General features: G+C 39.2%; 2 protein-coding genes across 2 annotated transcripts; both read right to left on the bottom strand.

The window, feature by feature from the left end:
• Positions 1-739: 739 nt before the first annotated feature.
• LOC145432999 (uncharacterized) lies at positions 740-3,070 on the bottom strand. Its single transcript, XM_080309870.1, has 6 exons — positions 2,833-3,070; positions 2,402-2,529; positions 2,181-2,269; positions 1,752-1,802; positions 1,607-1,678; positions 740-1,029 (listed from the first exon to the last, which is right to left on the bottom strand). The coding sequence occupies exons 1-6, from the start codon at positions 2,947-2,949 to the stop codon at positions 896-898; spliced, it is 591 nt and encodes a 196-aa protein (XP_080165996.1). The 5' UTR covers positions 2,950-3,070; the 3' UTR covers positions 740-895.
• Positions 3,071-17,143: 14,073 nt separating this feature from the next.
• Positions 17,144-19,465, bottom strand: LOC145459334 (uncharacterized). Its single transcript, XM_080337981.1, has 5 exons — positions 19,341-19,465; positions 18,609-18,700; positions 18,014-18,082; positions 17,459-17,536; positions 17,144-17,387 (listed from the first exon to the last, which is right to left on the bottom strand). The coding sequence occupies exons 1-5, from the start codon at positions 19,439-19,441 to the stop codon at positions 17,239-17,241; spliced, it is 489 nt and encodes a 162-aa protein (XP_080194107.1). The 5' UTR covers positions 19,442-19,465; the 3' UTR covers positions 17,144-17,238.
• Between the last annotated feature and the right edge of the window lie 954 nt (positions 19,466-20,419).

Genomic DNA, 20,419 nt, shown 5'->3' with positions numbered 1-20,419 from the left:
AAAGACGATATGACATCTTTTTCGACCAGCTTCAACAATTGCCAAATAAATTATAATTAAACATATAAGATGGACAAACGAATCAAAGTCAAATGATTCCAAAAATCTCCACAAGCGAATATACGCCGCTCACAAGATTCGCTACCACTGGAACGAAGGAGAAGGAAATCATGGATACTGAAACGACTTCAGACAGATCATTGCAAACTGAACAGCCTACTTACATAGAATAGGTTATCACGACGATGACCTTTGTACAATATGTGGCATAACAGAAACGGTGGAGCATTTCTTGCTTCAATGAACTCGCTATAACTCTCAACGAAATTAATTAAAAGATGTAGCACAATGAAACCCTGTGCCCATCGCAACCCTATACCATTTTACGAGGGATTGAGTATGTATTTCTAACGGACAGGTAACTATAATGGAGAGTGAAGGCCAACATAATACCTGATATACATCAGGCAAATATTGGTCAAATATCCATGGAATGTTACGTGCAGTAATCATGGTATTTCTTTCTATGTGTGAAAACTGCCGGTTGCGCCCTGCCTGGAATGAAGTTACGATGACAAAGTAAAAAAGAAACAAGCCCTGGTACGGTTAAGCCCTGTCTAGAATGCCGATGACATATCCGGAATAAAATATGCGTTACGAGGTGGTTGTTGCACCGGCCCTGACATTACAAAATAAAAACTTCCTGAAGTAACTGACGGCACAAAACGAACCCCTCCTATCGCGACAATATTTCAGGAATTTTATTTCAATCTCTGTAGAGCAAGTACAATAAATAAAATACTTCAAAATAATGACAACGCGTACATCGAGGAACGCAAAAAGCGCAAGAAGAAGGCATTGCATATTTGCACAGGCGTGAACATCGACTTGGTGGTTAGGAACAAGTGACGTTGCTCAACTTGATATCATCAATAGGAAATCCGTATTCCGACATTTTTGTGCGTAAATGGTCCATCAAATTCTCAGAGATGTCTGTGTCCCGAAGCGAAATCGACGCTGTACGGTCATCTGTATTGTTGAAGGCAAGAAATTCGAATTAGTAATTCGTCTACAGTTAAATCTAACACGCCTAGGTTATACTAAGTGTCATTAGTCACAATGGGTAATTAGCGATAATAATTATTTACAGTTCACTATAATCAATGAAAAGTCATGACATGAATGATGCATCGCATATGATAGGAATCCCAGCATTGTCTTTACCTTCATGCGGTAATAGTATTGTTATTCATGTTGCTATACCATTATTCGTGGTTACGTCGCGAGACATTATTCTAACAGCAACAGATCACAGAGTTAGGAGGTGCGTCATATATTAACGTATATATATTTGATTAATGGCAAGCTATACGTGACATGTTCCCGGGTATACCAAGCGATTGGCTACGTGAATCACATAACTATGTCGGGCTGCATTTCTACCGGACTATAATCCGCACATGGTACGACAGCTTGCTCCTATATCAACAGTATTAAGGTAACCACTTTCGAAACGAAGCCATTCACAGGAGATTGAGCCTGCAAGCTTTGTGTCGATCATGGAAACGAAAACTAGATCATATTGACATATTTACAGATAATTCACCTTTCTTGCATTGAAGCAATATCATGAAGTTCGTGTAATCCGTCGATCCGAGCGTACGGGAAATTGAATAATCTGTGTAAACGAAGAACAGAACCATTGTCATAGCTGTCGATACCCGACTAAACGCAACATAGAAATATTTTACCTGTTTGAAATACCGGCGTTTTCGAACCTGTCATTTTCTTTTTAAATCCATCTACCAAACAAAGAACGCATGTCAATAAAAACCTATGAGATTTTCTGTTGCTAAACAGCGCTGAACATCGTTTGATATGACACAGAGATGGTTAAAAGATTTATAAGTTCTATTCGTCTATTCCAGATCTGAGTGCGTGAAGTCGACACAAGAAACACGAATTATACGGAAGTAAATCAGGAATACTTGGCGATAAGTCAGTATGGCCACATTAGGATCACAAACAATGAATTTCCTCGCATGTCAGATCTATGCTTTTAATAAAAAGGCCATGCGAGTTCAAATTCGTGATTATTATATCGAATGAAATGAAAAACTGTGTTCTAGAATCCTCAGAATATCTTATAACATCTCTGTGGCTTTAAACTCAATACTTACTTTTAAAGACTTGATGAATTAGTCCCGGTTCTTCCGACCATACGAATCGTAATTTCGTCGATAGATATGTCGCCGATTCTGCGCCGTATCTGGAATAAGCATTGTCGAATAAATTTATAGCATTAAAGCATGGTCCAGGTCACTTGCAACAAATTTAGCTATCATTGCAACCTCACATACTAAAGCGCCAGTGTTTCTTTTAAACATACAAAGTTACTCACCCTATATTTGAAAATACGAATTTTAGAACTTTTTTCCCGGGGTTGGCATAAGATAATTCCATTTTCCTGCAGCTCACAAATGTTCTCGAGGCCGGCAAGTACAGCAAATGATACCAAGCTCCTTGCAACTGCAAAACCGCACACAAAACGCTGCATTCTCAATCCATTAGGGATAGATTGTCTAATCGCATCAACTAAGTCGTGATGTAGGTAAATACACGGGACGTGGAATTGTAAATGTTTCCATTATACGTCATCTGATAATAATAAAATGCTTGATTGATATGATTTGATTTCTGACTAGCATAAAGCAAATATGAACTGGTGACATAGACGCACAGAAGCAATGCATTGTTAATGTGAGCGCTGCAAGCTTACTGGAGTTTGTTTCGACTCGGAATAAAGCATTTTATAGTACAATGGGTTGTTACCTTAGTCCAATCGATATCTGCTTGCGGTAGGTTCCGTCTACAGTTGCTTTTGATTGTTGCCGAGCCAGAAAGAGCTACCAAGAGCGCCAAGACGGCACAATGTACTATAAAATTCATATTCTTCGGAAAGGTAGTTCGTAAACAAAACAACTCTGAAATTCAGAATGCAACAGCGTCTCGTCACAGCCATTTAGCGTAATTATAAACAGTATCATTGTCATATATTACGAAATCGTCAGTTCGAGGATATGCATTTTCCATGCACTCCACGTACGTAAGATTATGCTCATTGAAAAGCAGTCACACTCCCGATTAAATTTTTGGACTGGAACATTTCCCGCTTTTCCAAATTAGATTACGATTAGAATTATAGTTACACAATTTTTCCAATTTGATAAGAATCAGAATTACTGGATTCGCAAAAACTTGGAAATTGAATTAATGTCGTAATTAGAAAGACATACAACAAAAATCAAGTTCTGTTCGTATCAAAACAAGAGTCCATTCTTGTGAGCATGAGAACGGAAAATGTCCGTACACAGAGCTTGGCTCGTTTCGTGTTTTACAGTTTCCCGTAGCATTTTCAGGAAGACCAGAAATTAGATTACAAATAAAATTAGAGTATATACTTATAGCTTTTCACAAATTAGATTACTGGCATTTCGCCCTAACTAGACACATAGAATGTCCAAGTTAGCTCTTGTGTAGCATTTTCATCTATCCATTGACTAGATGCTGTATGTAGTTTCAAAGAATATCCTGGATATATATACACACCGGGAGTCTTCTTCCCTTTTTTTGGTTTCTCATTGTCTTGGGTATTGCGTGACTGTTAGATAATTTTATTCTCGCGCAAATGATGTGTAAACATGTCATATTGGTTATGTTATCAGTGCTCGCGAGGCAGATACGAATCGCCGCACACTTCGGGTCAGGATCAAGAAGCGTATGCAAAAATAACACCTCTTTATCGTTTTAGATGATTGCAGTCACAATGTCTACGCCATCAGCACATTGGTTTCTGATTGTTGATGAATATTGTTGTACTTTCGAATATGTAATTACATTGCAGAACACTGGCGTTAAGTTGTGATCGCTAATGGATTTCGTTTCAATAAGAGATTATGGTAGTTCCGCGAGTCATTGCACACATACGTATAGTAACTGATAATACACAGCATTTTATGATTACCGTAGACGGAGTGCTTGGAAATCACAGTTTAGGATAGCTGTATGACTCCATCATTAAAGATTATAGATGTGTGGTTTAATTATGACAAGATATTCATTAATTTTAATATATGGCGGATGAAATCTGAAAGGCAGGGCACGTTTTCTATGGGCTAAACTCCTGGCAAATATTAACTGGATTGTAGAAACAGATATGGCGACGTATAGATTCATATCTCGCTAGGGCGCCATTGGTTCAAGCATATAAGTCACGAACATGTTCGAAAATGATGAAGCTGATGATGTTTGAGTGTTGAAATCTGCAAGGACATAATCTGATGATAGGAAACATACACCAAAGATTGAAGGAAGTGCATTGAAAAAAAATTTAGGACTTCACATCTTGTGTCCTTCCATCGTTTAACCATCACAGTTTATTTATAATATCCTGCGTTGAGCTTAAAGCTTCTCGAGATATATAGTTAGAGTTACCATATTTTGAGATCCGCAAAAGAGGAAACTTTTCAAAAATTCTGAAATCTCCAAGACACGGGTGTTAAACTCAAATTGCGCCGCGGGCCGGATTCAAGCCTTAAAATCGCTCGCGGGTCGGACCAGTCAACTGATTCCAAAATGTTACCTCGCTTCCTTACTTTTCATTTGAATGAATGTTTTATTATCAAACACACATAGATAATTACACGGAGATAAATACACGGATCATAGGAGCCTTATTCTAGCAAGTGACAACACCTTTATTCGCGAATAATGGAATTGGCAAAAATACGATGATTGTCCGGTAGAATCACTGAGCTGTACAGTTATGCACAGTTAGACTTAAGAACTGATAAAACAGTGGCGCTAACGACGATACAAGTTAGGATATTCCTGTGCTTCCTTTGCTTTAGTCGCAAACAGGCCTTAGCACTGCACACTGCGTCTAAACGCGGACGTTGGAATTTAGATTATTATTATTAAATCGCGAGTCGAGTTTCTCTTATAAGTCCGGGGCCTATTGGGTTGAAAGCGACACAACAGTGCGATTGTGTATATTTGCGTACCTATATTTTTCATGTAGACTGCATATAACGGTTCCGCGTTGGCGTTTTTGCGAATAGCTACTTTTTGGTCCATTTTCCCATAAAACTCTGAACTCTGTGTGCACTTTTTGCATTCTCGAATTAGAGAGAGTGAAACCACAACGCCGTAGTCGGGCAGTTATAATGTGGCCTATATGAACATTGAACATGCTCGACATTTTCTTTCTTGAGGGAATATTTAATGAAAGTATTTCCTACAAAAAAGCTGAACATCTGGTACAAATGTGCTCGATAGTACGAGACTTTTTCAATCCACTCATAATTGCTTCGCGGGCCGTATGTTTGACACTCCTGCTGTAGGACCATAAAAAAACTGGTGATTTAAAAAAAATCCTGACCAATAGCACAGAAAAGGTCATCTTTCCCATCTCTACTCCTAAAATACCCGTCGCTTCGTGTTTTTCGTCGACTGTCTTGCCAAAACTCTGTCGTTCGCTGCGTCGGAGTCGAGTTTTTGATCGCATTTTAATACTTTTTCTAGGAAAAGAGGACAAATTCAAAAAGAGGACATTTAGGCGTCCTCCTAAGACACTTTCAATTTATTGAAAAAAGAAGCCAATCCTTTTAAAAGAGGACGTATGGCAAACCTATATATAGTGCGTCTTCCTCTTGCTTGATAGTGAACCATCCTGAGCGTGGCGCAAAACAAATAACATGCTGAACAATACAATTGGGTTAAAATCTCCAAAGAAATCATATCGATCATCAACGACGTCACGATGCGAATTCGAGACCAAATCGCTATTGGCCTTCCTCTGCGCCTCTCTATGTACAAGATATTTCGGAGTGGTGGTCTATAGACTAGTACGCTTGGTATCATTCTGAAGGTGTCACGCGTGATCGAAATGTCCGCATGATGACAAGAGCTAGACAAAATCCAGTATCTGAGTTATTCGATCCTGATTCGAGTATGAGGCGTCTACTCGGGACGAATATTAGAGTATCACTTACTATGACGTCACTGCAGATGAAAGATATAGGAAGTAGGAAGATCAAATAAGCACCTCTTTTGCTACCACGAATAACATCACTTTAACGATTATTTGGTATACTTTCGACCATACCTATTTCATTGCGCTATGTGACAACGCTGTGACTTCACACTTCACAGTAATGTCAAGCTTTGTACTGAGAGAGAGAGAGAGATATGATATTCTTTCTCGCCTGCACCATCGAGATGCTTTGGCGACGGAGTTGCGATACGGCCCCATGAGGTCATCTAGTCTGCGCCCCCGTTTTTTTTCTCCTCCATGCTATCCGTGATTGCTGAGCGCCTAGCAGGATAGCTGCGGATACCATTTTTCGAGTCTTTGGTATGACCCGGCCGGGGATCGAACCCACGACCTACCGCTCGAGAAGCCGGACGCATAACCATTACACTATCTCGCTCGGTCATGCGTCATGTGCTACGAGACCACTAACCGAGGTTCACAGCCTTCCACAGTGCAATATGATATCAAAACTATAATTCTTTATCCCAATTTCACTCTCACTGATGGCAAGCATCGTACATTCTCAGTACTCGGAAGAATCATCTCTCACTACTTTACAGTACTTGAATCATAATTAAGACTCTATATTCTAGTACTTACATCGTTGTGCCAAGCCCTACCGAAAAGTGTTGCTGAAATTCAAATACATCCAGAGTGGGAATCAAGGCTACATATACGCGTGTTTGCATTCACTAATGTAGGACTGCACTGAGGATTAGTCCAGCACAGGAGCAATCTGGCACTGGAGCATGCAAATTAAATTGTGGTTGAATCCGGAACGGCAGACGTCCGCCAGAACTCGTGCATAGAAGCTTATGATCTCGCCCTGGTCAGACTCCCGACCAATCAGATAGCGGCGACGGAGGCAAGTCCGCCAGCAAGGTTGGATATTTCAGGCATAATTACCGAGAATCAAGTTAATATTTCGACTCGTTTTGTGCTAGACTTCCTTTTCTGCTTCCGTCGTGATTTAGGGAGCTGTTCGTTTGTGCTATTCATGGTGTGTGTCGATTGCAATGTTCATTGAAACCAGGCCGATTGTCTTTATTATGATTCTGTATCTGCCGACGTACGGCTCACTTCCAGGCTTTCTAAGACACCGCCTGCGCGGATGAGATGGCGATGAGGTGCCTGATAAACCTACAACATTTAGGTGGGAATTCTGTAGTCGACCTCGGTCGGACTCGAATCCGCAATCCATTGGTGTTGCAGCCGTGTATCATACCGCTACGCTATCTCGCCACATTGCATTATCTTGCCGACATTGTAATTCAAGTACATTTGACCATACATCTAACTATAGAATTCAGTTATTCGGCAGAAATGTCCACAGTGGAGAACCCAGGCTTGTAACCAAGTCACAAGGTTCTGAGTTATAAGTAAATCTAGGTTTTGACTCCAGTCAAGTCGTGTTTTTTTCAATTCTCGACCGAGTCCGCGTCCGAGTCCAAGTCGGGTAGCAGAGCGTCGTTTCCAGGTCTTAGTGTTGATACTCAATTCCAAGTCCGCAGGTCCTTGTGTTCACTGTTCTGTTGCGAGTTCGAGTCATGTTCAGCCCACTTTTTTATAACACTGCTTGGTTATTACCGAATCGCATTCATAAATATTCATAAATTTACAAATAAAATTATTACTTTGCGAGTGAATGTTAAATAAGGTGTGACAGCAACCAAAAAATCAAAATATAGCAATTTACCTTCTTCTTAACAATTTCGGGCCCTATTTTTCAAGTACCATTGCTGATAGACGAAATACCAGAAATGTGGTAACTTTCCTATTCTTAGGAGTTACAAATAAATGCCGTCTTGATTACGAGTCTTGAGTCATATGTCTGGATCGAGTCATGCGCCATGAACGAATTGACTCAAGTCAACTCGAGCTATTTTCCATATTTAAAATATAATTCGGGTCATTACAACCCCGTAGAACAGTGGTCGGGAACCTTCTTCGACCGAAGAGCCGTACATGTCAATCTACCGTTACGTCACAATTGTACATCCGTGACGTATTGGTAGCACTAATATAAGGGATTCGTAGTGTGCGCCATATATTTCCGCCCCCACATTGGTAGGTGGAGCCAAACACGGTCACTACAGCAGTACATAACTACCGTGGGATACGTCAGTGGCGTGGGGTTAAGGAAGGCAGGTGAGGCAGTTCCTCACTTGTCGTCAGAGATGAGTGAAGGAAATTTGTGAACCGTTTAATGGTTATTGGTATCTTCTATCGATGTTTATGAATGAGTAGATTTCGAACATTTTATTCCCAAAATCACGGAATTTTCATATTTATTGTTCGAAAATAAAGAGCGAAAAGAGAGGTGAGTCTCTGATGAGGCACAAACGGGCCAAGCCTCACTTGTGACACCCCAACTCATCGTAAATCGCGTAGAATTTAGAATCACTGATATTAATCAAATGTAGTTGCCGCGATGATTCTGAACATCTAAGTATTGATTGACTTCTAAAACATTCGGCGTAACGTTACGTTATACACCAACATTTTTACGGCGGTGCTAAATCTACTAACCGATGAAGAAAATGGATAGCTATGGCGTTGTTTTTAATTTGAATTTGTAATTGTGAATGTCATTTTCAAGGCATTTTATTTCTTGGCGTGGATCAAGAAGAAAATGTGTATCTCAAAACTACATTGTCCTACAAGTGTCGCCATGTCAACTATTCTCTTTCGTCAATCAAGGTATCGTGCAATCCAAGATTTCTAGGCGCGCGCTGGTGGGTAGATCGAAATCGCGGGTGGTGGCGCCGGTGCGACAGCAACTTGAATTTGAGGATTTTAAAAAGAGAGCGGTGCGAGCCTAGAACCCTGGATACCCAACTGTCTTGACCTCTCAAAGACATTTTATGCAGCCACGAGAATAATTATTATCGCTGTCATGAAAATCTACTAACAAGTTGCTGCAATATTGATAAATTAAGTTCAAAATCAAAAATTTCTCAAAAAGCCATATCTTATACCGAAAAGAGCCATACATGGCTCGCGAGCCATAGGTTCCCGACCACTTCTGTAGAACCTTGCAAGGTCCGTTTGGAAAATCGTACCTTGAAAATATCAAGGTTCGCCTTCCGAACCTGTATAGGAGATCGTGATGAATTGATTTTCCGTATTGCGTAATTCCAAGTTAATGTCACGAACTCTATTTCCGTGAAAACCGCCTTTGTCCCGGCCCGCTACCGCAATGATTTGTGATTGACAGATCATGTTGCTTGTGGTAGATTATCGCTTCCTTCCATCACCTTCTACAACGGTGAGATCTCTCTCTTATGCATGCCGGGTGTCATGCGCGCGTTCTGTCAACCGAGGGATATGTTTTGCGGGCGTATAAGACCCTGTACCGTAACTAAAAGGTGTAAATATGTATATATATTGCAGCAAGTAACAATGAATCGGTTGTGGTCCTTTAACCATGCGTACTGCCGCGATGACATTTGAAACGAAGAGCTGACGTCTGTACAGAACGAATCTGTCACACAATCGAAATATACTACAACTCTAAACTATGAGATGAACACGTGTACATTCTGTACAAGGCGTTGTCAGATGAGCTATAAATCTATCACAAATGCTGCAGAATGGTCCGGAAGGAGCTACAACAAGTAGCCTATAGTAGCTTCACTATGCTAACTTGGTGCACCTAAGTGTACTGAAATTGTACCGAAGTGGCAACCACGGGAATGGTTTGCAATCGTTATCACTGGCTTATGATGTTAGAGCTTTGGCCGTGGCGATACGACATTAACAGCGGTTACGTTGATGGCAAATTAGAATGTGAATCGACTGTTGTTAATGACAGTATACGTTAGCAAATTATTGCAATCGTAGAGAAATCTATGGGAGATTATGAAAATTAATCACAGCTGGAGAAGAGAATACTGCAAGTAAATTTTATCAAGTGTGAAATGTAGTGAAATACCACTCCAATACACAATTGAATAGTATATTCATATTTAAATCAAGCCGAATATCTTTAGTTGCCATCTAGTAGAGAATTGGACATAAGATTGTATATCAACAATCGTATCATCAAATATGACGTAATACCACTCCCTATATTTCAGATGCGTGCATTGGGAAAAGGTATAGTATGGCACACCATGACATATTTCTGAGATTTTTTCGTCGTGAACGTACCGGAGCACAATCCGCAGCTTTCAGCTGTTACATGACCGGATTTGAAATCAACAATATCCAAGACCACACACACACACACACACACACGCGCCGCGCACACACACACACACACACATACTGATTTCTGAAAGGTAGGAACGGTCTCGTTTTTACCAATTGTCGATGTCACTCAATTTTGACGTCACAATTAAGGATTCGTGACGTCCTGACTAAAAATCAACAAAACAGAAAAACAATAAAAACGTGTAAACGAGCCTGAAAAGTTTTATCTCCCAGCCCCTATGGCCTAATAACAATCAATCACATTCGATATCCCGTGGTCGAGGCATGAGCAGTCTATCTGTCCTAAACTTGATCCACCACTCCTAATCGCATGCAAGTATTTATTCGTTTGAAATTGCCTTAATGTTGACTTGAAGATCGAACTCTGGCACAGGTACTGCAATGCTCTGGTGGGTCACTTGGAATAGTTTGGTGGGTCGGGTTTGGAGCGCGGGTCACCAGTGTGCCACCCGCGACCTATAGCCTATAAAGTGTATATCGCAAATCGATTTGTTGTTGTGAATGTCCGTACGCGTGTGATGCGAGATATTTCAGTCAAATATTATCAGATTTGCCTACATTGTTTGGAGATATCAATATTTACCGAATCTGATATGGCGTCATGCCTTATTTAGACCGGTGTACTTTATCAGCTAGCGTACGTTTGGATATGTTTTTATTATGATCCAGTTCTAAAATGATCGCGAAAATATTTGTGAAAAATACACCGCGCGAATTCCAAGAAAGAGTATACTCGAATTGCGGCGATTATTGTGTTATTCACAGCCGAATTTCGATCGAAACGCGTGATTTGACGTTCAGTTTGATTGGCAAGCGACTTCTTGTTTTGTAACTCCGTGAACGAAGCGATTTCGAGGGCCGCTTCCAAGCAGACGTGGACAATCAGATCATTCTTCATTTATGCAATTAGACTAATTGGAGCGAAATGCCGGAAATCTAATTCAAATCTAATTCGTTTCGTTGCTCTAATCTAATTCTAAATCGGACGCAATTTGAGGAATGTTTCTATGCTCTAATTTTAATTCTAATCTAATTTCTTGTTTTCATGTAAATGCCAAGGGCAACTGTATAGTGCGAAACGAACCAAGCTTTCTTTACGGAGATTTGTCATTCTCGTGTTTATGATAACGAACTCTTATTAGATATGAACTGAGCTTCATTCAACATCCAAGTTTTCGCGAATTCAGTAATTCTAATAGTAATATGTATAATAAATGTGCAGCTATAATTCTAATTCTAGTCAATAATTTGGTAAAAAAATACCTGGCTAATCCAATCTGGAAAAGTTGAAAATTCTCCAATTGACTCAATGTCTGCTTGATAGGATTTTAGCTAAGAATTCTATACATGCAAAATTAGTTTGGGCTAATAAGTAGAGACAATGTATTTGATAACAATCAAAAGACGGTGGAAGTGCATTCAGGGCCACCATAACCAAATAGCACGTATCTGTGCCTTGTAGTACACGACACCGAATCAATATTCGTGTTAACAATGACTTGTTTATAATTGCTTTGAAATTTCACACGCACTGAAACGATCGTAATCGCTGGTTTTCAATCGTTATGTCGGGTTACGTGAGCAATTGGGAATTTACGCCATAATTTCGTTACAACGCATTTTAACGCTAGGTTAATTTATGAACGCTTTTTAGTTACAATATAAAATGTTTAATCAATTCGGTAATCTTATCAGATGAAGGAGATAGATTGATATCGTTACTATCCTGTTCATCAAAACTGATTTCGATCTCATATCTTAGTAGATGCAATCGTATCGGTACATAGTCGCCGATATTGCAACTACTGTTACCTGTAAGATACCAGGTAGTCGCAAATCGTTTTCATGTATCAACCTTCCACGAAATCGCCATAATCCCCACATTTCGCTTACGAGTAATGCCCTTATCTTTGTCCCTAAATATACGGGATTATGATACGTTGGCAACACGGCTGATCAAGTAATCAAGGCAACTAATCAGAATTCCTCTCGTCTAAGTCGGATCAGAATTTAATCAAAACCAATTCGTTAATAATCCAATCAAGATGGCATGACCGACATGACCTGCGATCGTGCTGGTACGAACAGTCGTTTCGTATACGGAACTTTGAAAATGAAGAGACGTCATCAACGCCATTCGTATCACGCGGCTTGGATGTAGAGAAATCTTAGAAATGCACCCCATTTTCACTTTATCTTTGGACTGTAGAGCAACATCTAGCTTTTTCATCATCAGTATGATATGCCAGGTATATAGAATGGTAATTATCTCATTAGATTGTGCTTTGGAATACAATAACCAAACCACATTACAACGAAATTTGTTATATAATAGTCGATACGTGACAAACCGATTGGTAATTAGGATCGTGATAGTAGTATAAATAAGTAAAAGTTTATAAATATGTGGCCAGAATTCGTATCTAACACATTCAAGTGGAAATACAAGCAATTTCTACAGAATAAATGCTATAGTCAGCCCTCAAGTTTACCGGACCACGACCTGACATATCGAGCTCGCCTTCTGTCACTTGCCACCTCATTTTGTCCCTTGTGCTTTTGCATTATCTTCTTTTACTGGTCATTCCGTGTGCATGCCACCTCTTTACATCGTCTGGGCGAAGGTGGGTGTCTGATTTCAAAGACTACTCCAAGTCGTTTCGAAATTCTTTTCACAGACCTATAAAACTATTCAGTGTGAGAATGGAACTGCCTCTAAACATCATTCTATTCGATTTAATCCATTCCACAACTTACACAGATGTGATCGGTAACTATGTAGGCCTACGAGTACCGATACACTCAAGTGAATATGTATTTAGACTACTTCCCTTACACTTGAACAGTTTCCAAGCCAAATTACGAAGTTATTTTGAACTTTCGGTTTTTAAACTTGGAAAGAGTTGTTTTGTAATAGGTTTTTGCCACTTTTGCGAGTGGAACTGCAGTTATAACCACGAGAAAAGGCGACCGTATCACGCAGTTAACTAAATAGTTCGAAAATTGAATATATGGGCAATTAAATCTACTTTTTGAGACTACTAAATCGAGCACTTTTAGGAACTTCATCTTCTACTTCCACTTCCACTTGGACATGTCTTGAAAATCGCTAATTTGATTTTAGTTGAAAGTTACGAGCACTGTGACATCGGGCATTGGTGGATGTTGAAATAGTTAGATCGATATTCTAATTCTTCGTTTCGACATACGCTTATTTGTTCACTCCATTGCATTGTGTATTGTATATTGCACTGTGCATTGTGCTTCTCAAGCGGATGATAACAATCAAAATCACCAACGATGATTTTGATTCTACTTATCCGTGACTCAGTTACGATGTTAATTTTGTTTGTTTAAATTCGAAGATTCCTCAGGCGGTTACCTATTTTCCATTAAAACGGTCTACGCCCGTATAGGGGTCAATATTAGGGCTGGGCCAAATCGAGTACCTGAATGATTCGATTCTGAATCAAGTATTACGGTTCGAGTCGAGTAGTCAAGTATCACTCATTATGACGTCACAATTCACAACAGAATGTACTATGTTAAATTTCAAATATGTACTTTTTATGCCACCACAAAGAACATAATGCCTGTTATCCATTACTATAAAGATCATTTGGTATTTTTTCGACCATACCGATTTCATTGCACTTATTGACAATGTTGTGGAATGATCATGACTTCGTAAATTATTTCCGGTATCGTTCGTAGCTCTGTACTATGTCTCTTATGCTGCGACATGTCCAATCCAGGTTTGAAGGCTTCTCAATGGAAAATAGTATCAAAACTATAATACTCGTTAGCAGAAGTGGTCAGTAACGAAGTACTTCTACTTTTCTGAAGTACTCAAGTAGTTTTCCTCTACTTCTAGTACTTACTCAAGTAGATCTAATTTTTGCTACTTCTACTTCTACTTCATAATATTTTGTGATCTACTTACTTACTTTTCGCTATTTTCAGTTTGTCAAGTAGAAGTCGTTTATTCCTCCAATCAGGAAGATAGCCTGAAGAATTTCGGGGCTGTTTTCACGGAGTATCAACATTTTATTTTCAGAAAAGTTGAATAAAGCCCAGAATTTTCGTCGCGCTTCGCGCACGGTGGATATGGAGTGATCAATAGTATTTCACGGAAGTCAATATAATTTAGGTAGCGGGTTGCGTGGTTCCGTTCACACCGCATTGTCACCCTATGAAACATTACATCAAGGTATATATGGCCCATCATAGCGTTTGAAACTGATGTTTCGCAATCTAGCATTTACTTATCATATCGTAGTCTAGCAGTCCATGGCATGTCCTAATCTGGAACAGTGGTCTCTGACTTTTTTTGTAGCTTTTAGACCTTGTATAGCATACAACCTTTCTGGACTAAAGACATTAAATACATTTTCCGCTTTGAGAAGTATACTATAGTATTTATGTTTCACTATCAATTCCAAGTATCATACTTTGAGTTCTAATTAGTATCAGTTCTTTTGTCTGGAGCACATACATGTGAAAGAAAGTGTAGTAATGCCTTTCATTTCCGGAAATAAAGTTACACAATATGGAGTTTTTGCGATCCACTATATGTTTTATTACCGTTTACTAATCGCGCAAAGTATTCACACCGTATCCAATACAACTTCTCCGTATTCCTCTTCGACCAAACTATACGGGCCTTAAGTATGGGGGAGGGTGTCGTACCAGCATGTTTTCTAAAACGTTCTGTTCGAGTAAACAGAGGATTGGTATCGCATTTCCATATCAATACTTTCATTTTCAGTCAATCATGCGGTCGAACGCTTATGCTGTCGAAAATTGGATGCCTCCTGGTAAGCATCAATATAAATACAGCCCTGCACCTTTCGCATAGCTCAATTTGCAGCTTCTGACAATCAATACGAACGAATTACGATCGTTTTCGATTTACTTACTTACTTGAGTAGATTTAAAGTCAGTAAATTCTACTTCTACTTCAAGTAGTTTTAGGTTGCTTATGGAAGAAGTACTTCTACTCGTACTTGAGTAGATTTTTCCGTCGCAACTTCTACTTCTACTTGAGTAGCTTTCTTGACTACTTTGACCACCTCTGCTCGTTAGTAAATTAACTGTCAGTTGCGAGGAGCGTATAATTTTAGTACTCGACTCGAATCATTAAAATTAATACTCGATTCAGATTAGAGTACTCGAATCATTGCGCCCAGCCCTACTCAATATCGATTCATATTTGCCAACAGTATCGAATTTGCTATTGCACATCGCGTTTGAGTTGTGACCGAATCGTTCGCGTGTTACATTCCAATCGGCATGAACTATTCTTAGGTACCAGTTAGTTTGCCATTGATCGTTGGAGTTAGTATTATTCGATGTTTTGTTTCCGCACTGTAACCGACCTCTTAATTCTTTTGTTCGCAAAGCAAGGAATTTTCACACCGTTTATTCGAGGCGTTATGTTTTGGTTTTTGGTTCGAAAGTAGCTATAAAGTCGTCACAAATTTACATACAGTCCTTTATACAAGTCTAGGAAATATGATGCATGCGATAGAATTCTGCGAAACCGATCCGTAATCCTTTGCAACTTAACCCAATCTGGCGCGTACGTTAACCGCTACGTTTGGATTATACGCGATCTCTGAAACCGATGGATTAGAGCAAACTGAAGATGAGAAATCCTTGTCAAATTGTTTCGCTAATTGGCAGTTGATATGAATACTGATAGCTTGCAATTTTATGTGTGTGGGTGGAGAGGCAAGTTCTATTTGCCCTTTCGAATACATAATCCCGAAAGCGTATCACGCCTCTGTTAATCATGAAGTGGTGAAAGTCAGACAAGATTGATTCACAGGACTGCGCGACAAAACCCTTACAAGGATACGAAGTTACTAAACACAACGTTGGAGCATCATTTATAACGAAAGTACGAAAACCAACACCATATATAAAAGCCGCCACGAATAATGGATAAAAATTGCATTATTGTTTTTGACCAATTTCGTCCTCTTGCGATTGTCGGTTTACAAGCGATTTCCAATACTGAATCATTCAGTGGAATCCTACTACCAGCAGTTACAAGTAAATCAATGCAATGAATTACTTTTAATCGCATATGGCATATTATATAGTTGTATTGTAATGTATTGATAAGGTACGGCAGTGGTGCTTATAGTCTTATGAGGCTATGTGCTCCACGACAATGGCACGATGGCAATTTCAACAAAACAATTGTAATTTCAACATTTCAATGCATTTTTCATGACGACTTTTCTTGCAGTCTCTCTTCCACGAATCAGTCTCTCTCTCCCTCTTCCATGCGCCTTCCTTCATTGGATCATTGCTGCCGACTTTCAAACTCGGCTCACTGTACTTTCTGGGCTTTTTAAGTCACTGCAATTGCAGTGAGGTCGGCGATATTTTATAGTTATTTTGCATTAAAGCTACTTCAACTTTTAGATATACATCACTATAAGCCAGTAATTCCGAAAACGTTTTAAGGAAGAACCCCGAAAACAATATAAGGTCGGTTAAATCTTGCGACCCTAACAAACAGTCGTAATAGCTTAACTGATCAAATAATTAGGGAATTCTATTAAAAATAATAACGAAATTCGAGTTTGCGCATTGAGTAATGGTTGTTGAATACGGGCTATGGTGTGTAGGTTTTTTCGAGTCTCTTCACGTTTTCAATTATTTTTATTCTTTTATTTCTATTCTTCTATCAGCATTCAGCATGTCTGAAAACAAGCGAATCAAAAATGAATCAGGCAACGCGTGCGTTGGGAACCACCGGGCTACACAACGAAACGTGTACATCGTACAGATGGTAATGTGCAAACTCGTAAACACTGCAAATTGTCATAGTGCGATTGTATTGACCATATGAAACGAAACAATATATAGCTTGTATGTATTATTGTATATTCAAAATGTTGCTTGTCAAAATCACATCAATAATTCTGTAAAGCGTAGCACGTCAAGTAACTGCTTTGGAGAGCTTTCGAAAAGTTCACTCCGGTCGAGGTCAAGCTTCGCTGAATTATATCGACCATTTCAGCCTCAATTTCGATCGACTTCAGAGAAACGCCCACCGTGGTCACTGCCAAAATTAAACGAGAGTAAGATTTCAAAATTAGGCGTTTCAGTGATAATATATATAACTGAGCATACTTCTATCATTGCATCCTAGGAATATGATGTAGTTTCTGTGATCGGTGTCGTGGATGGTATAGTGGAATCGTCGAATACCTGAAGAAAAAAAGACATGGTGGCCATTGGCTGAGGCTTTGGGTAACGAACTACTTCTACTTTTTGATTAATGCAAGAAGTTTTGCCTATTCGCACTGCTTAATCAAGTTGGTATGATATTGAGCTACTTCTACTTCTGTATGTTCCATATATAGTTTTCACTTTTTAGGCCTAAATTTTTACTTATTGGAAACCGCTTCATCGAATTGTAATTGGGTAAAAATTTACCCGATTCGTCTACTTTTACGTGATCGCCTGGTTTGACTAAGTATGCTTTAACCACCTCTGACAATATTAAGCGCGGCCTAATATTGGATATTTCTTGCATTTATCCGTGACAGCCACCAACATTGTAAATTTATGTGCACCTGAAATTGTGCATATACCTACGTAGCTTAAAATGTCAATATAAATCTGATTGAAGAAGAATTATTCACATAACTGAAAGATTCTGGATATAAATTCCAACCATTATACCTGCTAGTTTCCAGCATAGCGATTTCCGCTTGGGTAACATTTTTGTCCGCAGTAACGCGGCCCGGTCTTCTGCATAAAACATATTTCTGGGTTAAACTCCATTTAGAGATTTGCGGTCGATATAAATATAAATACGACGGATTAAATACTTTCTGTTTCATATGTGATTCTCTGAGCGTAAACGATAAACAAAGGGCGAATGGTAGACTTTTTATAGGACCACGACGGTTCTTACCGCGATAGATCCTTGACAAGGTGTGATTGAACGTGAAGAATGCGTATACTGGTCTTGCCTACTTTATGTGATGTCTTTACAAATAGTTGAATGAATATATATCATAAACAAATGAGAATAACCACAGAAGATATACAATGTTCTTCTAAATTTTATGCGGTAGTTGCTTACGATTTTACTCCTTACCAGTGTCTGCCGAAAATATTCGGGTGTATTTCAACATGAATATATTATTCAATTGTGTATTGAAGTGCTGTGCCTCTAAGATTCTCTTTAACCATGGAAGAATACATTGGAACAATACATTGCACCGTAATACGTGCGCAGAGAACCAAGTATTCCATAACTATGCATCCGCACCTGGTTTGATTCCCGCGTAAATAACCCCAGGATTGTCGCTCCATCTGAAGAATGCGAATTCTTCACGAATTTGTATCTGTGGGGACGAGTATCTAAATCCATGAAAAAATAAAATATACGATTGGTTAAGTTTGTGTATGTCCCCGCCTGGCGATAGGTTTACTTATTCACCATGGTATTTACCAATCAACAGCATACTTGGCAAAAATATGAGCACTAGAGCCGACCTATATTATCGGTTCGCAGATAATAACGATTCGATATCTTTGAAAGAGATATTGGTATCGGCCGTTAGAGGTAGAATATATCGACAATTACCTTTACGTTACGTCATGGTAGCATTGGTTAGAGAAATAAAATCTGCAGCTGCTGAACTGGGGATATTGATCGGTTTATTAGGTTACGGGTTCCCCAGTACAGTTTTCCCAGTTTATTTCATGTCCGAGCATTGCAATGGCTGCAAAGGCGTAAAAATGCTTTGAAGTTTTGGAAATGCGTCTTTAGCTATAGATGCCATATCTTTTGAATATCGGTTGAGCAAATCGGGGTTATTGGAGAAGGTGTTACAGTCATCTGTCGAGCGCTAATCAACACTATATTACATTTTGCTGATCTCATACGTTAATGCACATTACACAGTTGCGCACGCTAGCGCGCAGACATGCGCTGTATGATACTAAGTTGAAGATTCAATACTGGTCGTCTGAAAACAACGAGTCAAGAGTAACTCACGAAATCAGGTCTTGGAATTTTACGCTGACTACTTTGCCTTCGATGTCGACATTTGTGATGTTCATTTTCCGGCACGTGGTGCTACCGCTTCCAAATATCATATGGTGATACCACGATCCGTTTAACTGAAATGTAACAGGACTTCATTATAAATGTACTATATGCTCGGCATAACTCGTACAATATTTGAAATAATAATGCCAGTATTACTTGATGTACATTGTAGCCTACAGCGTGGTTTATATTGAAGTAGTATATACATCATCATATACGTGCCTGTAACCAGTCGACGTTAATTCTTGGTTGTGCATAATCGCACAGATCTCCTTCGGCGATGGACGTAAGAACGGAAGTGACGAGAAGTACAAATAACATATTGCACCTTATGTTCGTCGGCAGGCTGGTAGATGCAGCAACACTTTAAATCCAAGTTTCTATCGCTTTTAGGGCAATGTTAATCTGACCAATACGTAAGGTTTAATATACTGGTACTGTGTTACGTGCAATTACAAGATACCATTATACCATGGCATGGGTGGTAGCGATCTACATAATTGGATTACATGTATTGCAATGTATATGTTAGGATATGACATGTAGGTTTTCAAAACACAGTTAAGTGAACATTTGCTTCTGGTACAGTTTCTCGTAATTTATAGCTTACATTTCCATACCCGGCGATCGTCATTAGACATTATAGTCAAAGTGATTTGGTTATGATGTAACTCCCAAAGTCGAAATTTTATCGGCAGCTCAATCTGTTCATCACCAAGTCAGGCATGTCACTATTTAGGAATGTATCAATGTACCAGATGTTATCAAATTATTGAAACGACATTAATCCACCACAATATACCGTTCTTAACCTTCGATTAAAAAGTCAACTCGCAGAATTCGACAAATTAATGACAAAGTCCTTCAAGGAACTCGAAGATTATGCGATTTACACGGAATCTGGTAAATATTGTAAGATTTAACGAAAAATTTTCGGCTTCTTCGCTGAAAGCAACGTATATTCAGTCATTTGCGATGTTATCGGAATGCTGCAACGCATGTCACAACAAGATCAGGCCATTTTT

This window comes from Botryllus schlosseri, chromosome 2 (genome assembly GCF_051294905.1).
Source record: "Botryllus schlosseri isolate E-star chromosome 2, Bs_hap1, whole genome shotgun sequence".
Taxonomy (NCBI): domain Eukaryota; kingdom Metazoa; phylum Chordata; class Ascidiacea; order Stolidobranchia; family Styelidae; genus Botryllus; species Botryllus schlosseri.
The sequence above is the reverse complement of the archived record's forward strand: the minus strand, read 5'-3'. Positions and strand labels throughout refer to the sequence as shown.

Coding starts and splice junctions, on each gene's coding strand:
- LOC145459334 (XM_080337981.1), bottom strand. CDS start 19,441: ATGATATTTGGAAGCGGTAGCACCACGTGCCGGAAAATGAACATCACA. Junction 18,701..19,340: donor AAATTCCAAGACCTGATTTC/GTGAGTTACTCT, acceptor TCATGGATTTAG/ATACTCGTCCCCACAGATAC. Junction 17,388..17,458: donor CCTAGGATGCAATGATAGAA/GTATGCTCAGTT, acceptor TAATTTTGGCAG/TGACCACGGTGGGCGTTTCT.
- LOC145432999 (XM_080309870.1), bottom strand. CDS start 2,949: ATGAATTTTATAGTACATTGTGCCGTCTTGGCGCTCTTGGTAGCTCTT. Junction 2,270..2,401: donor TTCGTATTTTCAAATATAGG/GTGAGTAACTTT, acceptor TGCTTATTCCAG/ATACGGCGCAGAATCGGCGA. Junction 1,030..1,606: donor ATTGCTTCAATGCAAGAAAG/GTGAATTATCTG, acceptor TCAACAATACAG/ATGACCGTACAGCGTCGATT.